At 41.2% G+C, this 10,624-nt stretch overlaps 1 protein-coding gene across 1 annotated transcript; it reads left to right on the top strand.

The window, feature by feature from the left end:
* Positions 1-766: 766 nt before the first annotated feature.
* TAP46 (2A phosphatase associated protein of 46 kD) lies at positions 767-7,810 on the top strand. The gene is made up of 10 exons (XM_078575336.1): positions 767-851; positions 914-1,037; positions 1,129-1,251; positions 1,628-1,714; positions 1,825-1,929; positions 2,735-2,899; positions 3,338-3,373; positions 3,455-3,526; positions 6,709-6,989; positions 7,474-7,810. The coding sequence occupies exons 2-10, from the start codon at positions 945-947 to the stop codon at positions 7,709-7,711; spliced, it is 1,200 nt and encodes a 399-aa protein (XP_078431462.1). The 5' UTR covers positions 767-851; positions 914-944; the 3' UTR covers positions 7,712-7,810.
* The last annotated feature ends 2,814 nt before the right edge of the window (positions 7,811-10,624 follow it).

The following is a 10,624-nucleotide window of genomic DNA, read 5'->3' as shown; positions in this document are numbered from 1 at the left end:
AATAAGCAATTTAATATGTAAATCAAATTATTTTTCCTAATAATAAGCCCACCTACCACCGAATGAATAATGTTCCTGAAATTTTGAACATAATGCCCTAAGATTTACAACCACTATAATTATTATCTAATTTCAGTGTAATTTAACATATAAGCTATTTAATCTCTAAATCATTGTATTTTTTCTACTAATAATCCCAGCTAACTCCTACTGTTCCTAAACTTTTTAGCAAAATGTTCTAGGATTTGAGACCTTTCTTCCAAACATTTTGAACATAATGCCAGAAGTCTTAACAAATAATGTTTGTAAAGTATTTAACCTAATGCTCTAACTTAGGGCCCCTTAGTTTGCATGACATTGCATCTGTTATCTAATAATTAGAAGTAAATTTTGAATTATGTTTATAATTATGAAATGATTAATTTTTGTATACATATAAATATTATATTTCAAAGCATATTATATATATGTACTTATACAACAATGAGAAAATGACACTAATGGGCTGCGAAGGTGCAAATTTGTGCCATGTGCAATGCCATTCTGTCGCAGAAATTTGCGGGCAGGCTGCTCGACGACGGTTAAAGATGATGACGTCATCGTGATTTCGTCATCCTTTCGTCATCGTCCTCGTTTTGCATTTCCGTCATCGACCGGATGAAGAAGGGATATCGACGATAGGCGACGACGAGGCAAAGTCGTCATCGTCATCCTAACTGAAACTTGGACTCAGCCTGTTTTGGAGGCTTTAAGAACCCCAGAAGGAGAGAGAAAGAAGCACGCTGTTGGTGCTTCCACAATCGACACGGAGAGAACGAGGAAGACCCTAGTGCACATCTAGACGCAGTCGGGTATGGATGATCTAGTTCGCGGATCGAGATTTGGGTGTGTGATAACTTGTGATTGTTTCCAGGGCCTTGTACTGTCGTTTTTAGTTTCCAAAAATGGAGCTGGATATGGATGATCTACCTCTGCCGGCGCTGTTCGAGCATGCGCGGAAGATTCACTCCATGGCGTCTGAGTCCACCCTTGATCAGGTAAATTCCCCAGATTATGTCGGGATTCTCTCTCAATGTCTCCACAATTAAAGGGGAGAGTTTTGATAATTTTAAACTCGGCATAATTTAGGAAACGCTGGTGAAGGCCATCGAAATGTTGAGACGGTGCGATCACATGATAAGCACGTTGGGGTTGTTCTCGTCGAACGAGACGAAGGATGACGTTAGCACCGTTAACCTCAAGTACTTGCTGGTAAGCTTTAAGGGTGTCGATTGTTCCTAGGGAATCGGTATATGTCTACTGGAATCTGGTTTTTTTCTTGTCGAGGTTGTATTTTTTCTTGCGCCTTTGCCGGTGGTTTTCTTTTAGTACTTCTGCATTTCAAAGCAAATCTGCATACTTCGTTGGGCCCCCTTATATGTAGAATGTTTCAGGTTTCTTCTTTTTCTATGACTTTTCAAAATGTTGAAATTTCCTTTATGAGCTGAGTCTGTGTTTATTTTATATTTCTGAAGCTTCACTGTAGAAAATATATTCGGGAAATAATTTTGCAAAAAAATCTGTGTTATTTCCTTTTCTCTTGACGATTTTTAACTCCATTTGTGTCCTGACGTGTTTATCATTTTAGGTTTCTTTCTTTATCGGTGAACTCACTGAAAAGTTCTCAGGAGAAGACAGATTACATGTTATCAAACAATCACTGGATCAGTTCAAGGTTGATAATACTTATTTGTTTAAAAAACTTTTTTGTAGTCAATAGAATTTTACACCTTTTCCTTCATATTCTTATGCCGCTCCCCGCTGGGCTACTTTGAATTGTTGTAGGAATTTATTTCCACTTGTGAGGCGTTGGAACTAGTGCCTGAAGAGGAGACAAAAGGTGCAGTAGGGGCTTCTAATGATACAATGGCCGGGAAACGGGAAAAAAAGGTCAGTTTGTGATTTTTTCTTTTGAAACAAGGTCTAGATCAAACTCGTGACGTGTAGCCAGTATACATGGAGAGCAACCCATTCTCACATGTTTATCCAATACCAATCGGTCTTTCATTAGCTCAGTCCTTAGAAAATTTGATGGCAAATCGGGGTTAAATTGAGAGGAGCAGGATCAGAGAAAGGAAATCATTGACCAGTATACGTTGTAAAACAGTTTCTCAAGGCATTTGAGATTTTTTTTGAAAGATTGAGGCATTTGAGATAACCTCTTTGTTACCTTCAATGTGAAGCCTAGACCACTAAACACAAACTGATACTCAAGAACTTCTTAGATGCCTTGATAGAGCCTCTTCAACGCTGATTTGGCATATGCCTCAAGAAGCACTAGTACAAAATGACGCTGATACTATCCCCTTATAACAGAGAGAATTGGCTTCTATTGAGAAAGTTCAATTTCAAAATACGTATGCGTATAATTAATTAGCAAACATCATGCTCGTTTTTATGGCAGTATTCGGGGGAACATCTTACTTGGTATTTATGGGATTGGTGTTGGATATACCCAACCACAACTGAGTTTCTGTTGTGTTTTACTTCATACGTTTTGGCCATGTTAAGTTTATACTTGTCGCAGTAACACTTTTTTTGCTGCATAGACATGAATTATTGACCAATTATGGAAGTACCAAAGAATTGGTTTGTAAAGTTAAAATATATGCCATCAAAACATCCTGCACCGTTTGATTTCTTTGAATATTAGCCACCCCAATAATTTCACATGACTGGACAATCTCACTTACAGATTTCTCGGTTCAAAAGGCAAAGAGCTGCAGAATCAAAGTTACAGGAATTGAAGGAAAGAAGAGAAAGAAGAGGCAGATCACTAAAGGCAGCTGCGTTGTCAAGCCGTGTTGAGGCTGTGGAGGAAGATTTGCTGGATGAGGATGATGGTGAGGAAGAGCGTGAGGTTAGATTTTGCGACAGTTGCACACGTTTGTTTGTGAGACATCCATTGGTTGCTGAGTCACTCCAGTCTCAATTGGTTGCATAGTCACTCCACTTAGTGTCTCTATGTAGCATGATTTCTTCAGCATTTCTCTTATAGAGTTGTAACAATTTTTAGTCGGAGATCATTGTATCCAAAATAAGAAACTCGCATGTCTTGGATTTTGTTCTTCTCGAACGTAAAAATGTTGATAGTAAATAGCTTGCCTTAACTGTGAGGAGATGAAGATATTGTTCTTAGCTAGTCCTAATTATAGTGCTGATTCAAGGTGGACATTTTTTCCCGCAGACTAGGGCTTTATAACTGAACGCTCAAATGTGTTTTTATAAATGCGGACGTGTATTTTATTATATGGGATTACATCCTGCTTATTCTGATGCGTCATTCTTACTCATCCAGGCCTGGATAACCACAATCTCCTTAGCTCTCTGTAAGGTAAATTAATCTATACATACAGTTATGGAGTCGTTCAAAAAATCCAACAGTATACCGGTTTTTCTTGACTACACGTTTTAGGCTTTTGATATGCTGGAAATGTTGAAGAAAGAGGAAGGCATGCTTTCTGCAGTGAGGGAAAGGATGAAACAGGTAACCTACAATGCTAATCTCTTTTTTTTATCTTTACTGCCTTTATTGTGGTGTATTATACAGTGCACATGGAAGGCCAAGATCACTCTAGGCTTTAAGGCCTCTACAGTTTTCTTTTAGTTATTAGTTGTGTGTAGTTTCCTCGTTCCTGGGACAGCTGCAGGAACTGTTAGATAATGTGTTTTACCCTTTTTCTTTCGAAAAAAAAAAAGTGTTTTACCCTTTATGTCTAACTTGTTACCCTTTCATGTTCTATTTCTTTAAACCCTCACTATCATGTACTTTTTATGATGCTCTTAAGCGGACAACCATCGGGAAATCCTATCTGGTTGTAAACCTGTATTTATACCAGTCTATTGGTCAGAAATGAAGAGATTGTCAGAAACACAAACTGAGAGCGCTGGCACATGTTTCACCCCTAGATACTCAGAAGGACTACAAATGCTTTTCTCCCATCTCTCTTAATATCTTTGTTGCGCATGCCAGATCACTGCTTCCGGTACAGAGCAGTAACTGTCGCAATGAACCAATCCCACCTTTAACTCCTACATTTCCATCTAATTGTTTATTCATTGTCACATTTACAGATATATTACTCAAAATTCCCTAGACAACGTAGAAATAGGTCTGACTATATCTGAGCCATTGAGAAACAGTGCAAGGTTTCTGCAGCTTCCCCGGACCCTGCCAGTTTTTGTTACGATCCACTAAGCCCACTAGGGGCATTATCGTCTTTCTGCATTTCCTTGGCATTTCTGTTTAAATATGTAGCCCTCTTTGTTAGAGGGCAGAACATGAGTTGTTAGTCATAGTTTCCTTCGACGACGTCCACTCCGTCGAGTCCCGTTCCTCCGGCGACATCCACTCCGCCACTCTCTGCCTCTCTCATTCTCTCGGGGCCGTCCACCCTGCCAGGGTTAACTTCGTCCTCGATACAATCCCGTCCCGGATCCTATCAGTTTTTCACTATTTATATCCTTATAAAGTGCAGATCTACTTTTCTATGAGTATCTTGACCAATCTATGACTCTTACGGATTTCATGAATTTACTTGATGATTATTTTAATATAGAAAAAGTTACCATTCCTGTAAAAGTTCTCAAAGAGTTTTAGGCTTGCCTATTTTCCTTGCGAAATCAAGTAACTGGTTGAAGCGATGACTTTATCCATCTGTCGACAATCTTTTGATGAAGAGCTTGAGGGAATGTAATGAAACTAGACTTGGGATCTAGTGATCACCGCTTGGAAAGAAGCCTGTAGGACGTAAATTGGTCTCCACGTCATCTTGAGACATTACCCATAGGGGAGAAGATGAAATAACTCGTATTACTCTTCAACTTGGCTGCCAACAGAAGTTGGGAATTCCAGCTATTTGATGTAGACTAAACATTTTTGAGTGGGAGACTGATACGTTCTTGTATCGTAATTGGTGGAAATTCAGAGATTGAAATGAGACACTTAAGAGTATGAGATTCATGCTACTCAGTCTTTCAAGTGAAATCCCCCTTCTTCTCTGCCTCCAGCCTTCAAGGTAGCCAAGAATCCACTCGGACACCCTATGCTCAAATGCAACTCCACCCTCCTGATATGATCCCAGGCCGCGTTTACGAACGCCGGATGCCTAGGAAGCCGAACCAGGTCATCGGCTCATCAGCAGACCTAACTTAAGGAGGGCGAGGGTAGAAGTAAGAGGCAAGCAATCAGACGCGAGGGTTTCCTTCATCTTCCTCAGCCCCTCTCCTCGGCATTCTCCCTTGACCTTGCTCGCATCCTCTTTTCAGAAGTTCTTCCTTGCAGCTGTGGCGGCGTCTTGCCTCCGGAGCGGGGACCTCGCCCTCCCAGCTTTCCCTCTGTTTCCTTTCCCTTTCCTTGACTGTACGCTGAAAGCAGTTGTTCCTCTCTAGGCATCGACAAAGCCAAGAGACGAAAGTTTCTTCTCGTTAAATCGTGATTTTTGTTGGGTTCTTATCACCTCCCAGCTCCCTCGCGCTCCAAGAAAGTCTGTTGTCGAAAATCCTTTCCTCCCCCAAGCCTCCTTTATTTCAAGTTTATTCCCCCCTAAACTACCAGTCAAGAATTGGGAGTTATTCTGTCAGATCAGTGCCACCTGGACCAGTGCCCCTCTCTAGGATATTGACCCTCTTTTCTGTCCTTGATGTTTTCTCCTTTCGCAAACTCTTATAGTGATCGTATCAGAGATTAACAGAGTGTTGATTATCAATTCAAACACTAGAGGCCCATGGTTTTTAGGTTTAACTATAGGTTTATAGTCTCTAAATATGACTGATCATTACGGTTACATGGGTTCACCTAAATCAATATACTCTTCATTAATTGCAGATTAGACCACAAAGCCAATCATACACTCTCACACTCGAGAGTAACTAATCTTGTTGTTGTGTTGGTGATTTATCATGATTTACTGATGTTGTTATGATAATCAAATCTCTTGGTGATCAATTAGCAACTGAAAGTTTTTGTTTATTGATGTAGCGTGCTCCTCAGTGTACTTCTGATACAGAAAAAAACATGTCAAAGTCTTGTTTGCATAAACAAGATCTACTTTCTGTCAGCCCAATACATTCAATGGATCCCACCTAAAAGCTTTACAAATCCATGGAGTCTGATGCTGTGAGCAAAGACTTGCACCGGAAGCGAGTTGATTGACTGTTTTGGTTTCTGTGGAACACTGCAGGTGTAGTGTTCTTTCTTGGCATCGACTGTAGAACTCTCTGGTTTGAAAAGTGGCAAATCGCCCTATTCACAGAGATGAGGCTGTTTTAAATACTAATGATGCAGATGGCCCTCTTGTGACTGATTCATAAGTAGGCCCATTAGAGAGAAAAAGTACAGTTCAGAAGTATAGGTGGAGAATGCCATTGGACATCTTAATAACTGCCTCCATACCAGTTACAGAGAAAAAGAGTGAATGCAAGGAAACACGAGGATCTGGATATCAGTGTTTAACAGTTTCCCACTATTCTTACGTCCTGAATTAGTTTCAAATTGTGGTTATATTCCTTCCTTCTGACCACTTCTGAATGGCTGAGAACTGTGGTTGATTACTTTGAGTTATTTCCTTTTTTTCGGGGTCTTATTGTGATTGTAAGTTTTTCTAGAAATTTTTTCGACTCTGCATGTTAGCTTCTGATATAACTGTTCTCGTATATGTTCTATCTCAGGAAGGGAGTACTGAATTCGACAAATCGATGCTGGATGAACGTGCAAGAAAGGCAGAGATTTGGCACCGTAATGCTGCTCTTCGCTCACAGTACTCAAAACCTGCGCAACCAATAACCTGTGCAACTTTTGCACAAGACGTAATAGAAGGGAGAGCAAAGGCCTCTCAAGTTCATGAACATAAACACCAGCCCCTGATATTCGGCCCAGCCAGCCTAATTGGCAGTCGGCCCACCAGTGAGAGGGAGAGACTCTCCGCTCAAGTGTTCCAACCTAGTCACAGGTGCGTATTCTTCCTCTTCCTAATTGCTTGATATTTTTATTAAGTTTATTGATCTCACATGTTAATTGTCATCAATTCATGCTGTAGAACTTGCTCTAGAGTTCACTGTCACTGCAGACGATGACAAGAGGACAATGACAACTCATTGTCCTTGTCATTACCCTTCATCAAGATGAAAATTACGAGTTTCTCAGCATCCCTCATCCACAAATTTTTCAGGGATGATGATGACGACTTTTCATCACCCGAGCTTCACTTTCTCTATTTTTACCCTTCTTACTCTTCTATGGCTTGGATGACGATGACAGTGTTGTCCTCCTCATTCTGGCCATGGTGAGGACCATGATGATGATGACTTGCCGTCGTCCCTTGTAGATGACAAACTCTTCTTCTCCGAACTAATGTCCGAATTGATCAAAGTACATATAGCTAACCTGGATGCCATTAATTCTGTCTTCCATTGACTAATGCAATGTTAAAGCAGGTTGCCCACCATGAGTATAGAGGAAGCTGGGCTGCGGGAGATGGAGATGATGAATAATTGGCAAGAGATGAACGCCAGGCTTGCCAGCGAGGTCAATTCCTCGTGGCATCTTGAGAAGAACAAAGCTGAAGATGACGAGGACAGTGAGGCAGCCGAGGAGAAGGCCCGAGCATGGGACGACTGGAAGGATGATAACCCTCGTGGCGCTGGCAACACAAAGCTCACACCTTGTGGTTAGATTCTGACATCCTATTCCCTTTCAGTCACACAGACAATAAAACTCTACTCGTGGATGTGGACCATCTTTTAATGATTAAAGATTATGTTTCTTATGAAACTCTTAATTGTCATACATGGAGAAAGAGTAGTTACAAGCTTTCTTGCTGGAGCAGAAGGCAATTTTCACACCGTCTTGCAAAACTCATTTCCAAAGATAGTGTTCCCCGTTCTTTTCTCACCTCCAAAATTCACCAAATAGGATTTCACACTCGAATTGCATGGTTAACCACTCCAGAAGAATATTAGTGACAGACTAAAGGAACAGGAATGCTGTTGGAAAAAAGGCTCTCCTTTTTTCACACAGGAATAAAAGAGACAAGAGAGTGGAGGCGGCAGATTGGAGAAATGGTAGAACTGCACTTAAATTCATCAAATACAGACACGCAGATTTTTAGTGCATATAGATCTGTGTTGCTGAGTAGATTTAGGCAGCTCCTCCATGGGTAAGTCAATGGGTTTTTTCTCTATCATCTCAGGTGAAATCAACCCTGTATCACCTGGCTCAAAGTGAGCACCATCATATTCAGAGTCTTCAGAATGTTTCTTTGTTTTTGTTCTCTTCTTGGAGGGCTTCGTCATGTCTCCAACTAGCTCGTCATTATTCTCAGTATATCCTTCAATCTCAGGGACATACATTACCATGTGGGACAATCTCATCTTGAAATGATGTCCATGTCTCTTCATTACTCCATCAACAAGTATTCCTTCATGATTGTGAATCTCTTGCACATCATCTGCCATATGATGATCATGTACCTTATCCTTCAAGCTGCCCACGACTTACGATGTTAGAACAAGATTTTGGCACGTAGAGAATATTACCCAAAGTTAATGCTTCTCCATCTTTGCATTGAACAACGATAGATCCTTCTTCATGGGTCTCCAACATTGATCCATCTTCAATCTTTACTTTTCCGGCTTTTGGCTCAAGCTCGTGAAAAAACTCCTAGTATCTAGTCATATGGTTTCTGGCCCTGGTGTCTAGATACCACATATCAGTGCTCTTCATTCGCTTATCAATGCATTGGCTCATCTTATGGACCTGGTGTCTATATTGATATCTTCTACTATTCCATCATTTTTTTTTCATCTTCTTCCATTCACCAATGCTGCTGGCTCATTTTCTTCCATCTTGGCCACATTCAGGATCTCTTCATTCTTACTTAGGTATTCAGTGCAAGCGTCCAAATTTATCACCACGACACTCGATTTTGGACTTATTTTGAGGTTTGTAAATGTCATCTCTATTGTGTTCTCCATTGCTTCTACATTGCCCTCTTCCGTGACCTCTGCCGCATCCTTGGTCATACCCATACGATGAAGGTGCTTCGTCAGGTGGACCTTTGTCATGCCCATGTTGTGAGGCAAGAACAACTTCTCTTCATCTTGTGAATCTCATTCACAAAGCCTCCTCTTGTGGACACTCGATGACCTTGTTCCCTCATCCAAGGTCACTTCTTAAAAGTCTCTGCACTACAACATAGATAAAGGGAATCAAACTTTGATGGTGCAGACCACAACAGCTTGCAGATGGCCTCTTTCTTGGTTAGCTCCCAGCAAAGGTTTCTTCACTTTGAAACGATATTGGTAAAATCACAAAAATCAACCATCGTCTCCTCATTCTCATCTTGAGAAATTCAGACTCTTGGTTGAGTCCTTGCACTTTGGGCTAAACCCATTCGATTCCTAAGTTTCTGATGTAGAGAGTCTCACAATTCTCCTTCGCAGTCTTCTCAGTCATGATTTGACTGAATAAACTCTCGGAAATCAAGTCTCTTGGACGAATGAATGTGCTCTAACCCATGGTCAGCAGATGTCTTCGGGGTTGCCATGTGTATTCACATGGATGGGCAAGAACAATGAGAAAAAAGGGCGATTGACGGCGTGGGCATCTTTTTCTTGAACTGCCAATGAATATGTGCCGAAATCTCCATTCCTGGCCATGGAGATGTTTTGCCGCCAACTCTGGAGTGAGTATTGCCTAGGTCATGTCCTGGTTGTGCAAGCAGTAACCAGTATGATATGTTCTTTTCAAGAACGTACCAGAGGCGTGGCCCAAAGAGGCAGCGCTGAGCCGGTCGCACGTGCGACCCCTATAAATAAAGCCAGATCCAAGCAAGAAGAGTCAGTTACGACTTTGGTAAATCAGCGGCGTTGAGCTGGCCTGGAACGGGAGATTCACTGCAACCAGAGAGGGGGAGAGGGAGCCAGATCCCACTCTTCAATTGTCATCTTCTCATCTCTCGTATTCTCTTCTTCATTGAACTATTGTGCTCGTCTTTCAATTTATCAGTTTTGAAATTGATCTACGGCTTCTACTCGGGTGGTTGCGATCCAAGGAAATCCTGGAGATATCATCCTCACGATCCGTGATCATATCACAGTACCCCCATGCAAACAAAACCCACATCACAAAGAGATAGTGAAGAGAGAGAAGTAGCCAGATATAACTCGGAAAGAGAGAGAGGTACAGAGAGGACAGAGACCTAAAGAGAGATAATACACGTAGTCCCTTAATAAGGCCCAAGGTTCCAGGCAAATCTCCCGTTTGGTCTGAAATTGTCAACAAAGCTTCTTATGCCCCACTATTTTTACATCCTGTTAGACTCTTCTCCACACCCACAAATATTTCACTATCAAGAGAATGCATAGTCTACGCTGTGAAGTTTCACTCCATCAACCAGGGAAGGCGAAAAAATTTTCTTGCAGGCTAGTTTCAGAGCGTCTTGATGATGGTTTACACATGGTCAAAACAGATAAGAAGAGAGAACATGGATAAATGGGAGCATCTTTCTGACTATCCAATCAAAAGTCATGCTGATGGGATGCCCCCCATTTACATGTGCTAACGTGTTTCTTGGCGTACAAATTT

Source organism: Wolffia australiana, chromosome 5 (assembly GCF_029677425.1).
Source record: "Wolffia australiana isolate 7733 chromosome 5, ASM2967742v1".
NCBI lineage: Eukaryota > Viridiplantae > Streptophyta > Magnoliopsida > Alismatales > Araceae > Wolffia > Wolffia australiana.
The sequence above is the reverse complement of the archived record's forward strand: the minus strand, read 5'-3'. Positions and strand labels throughout refer to the sequence as shown.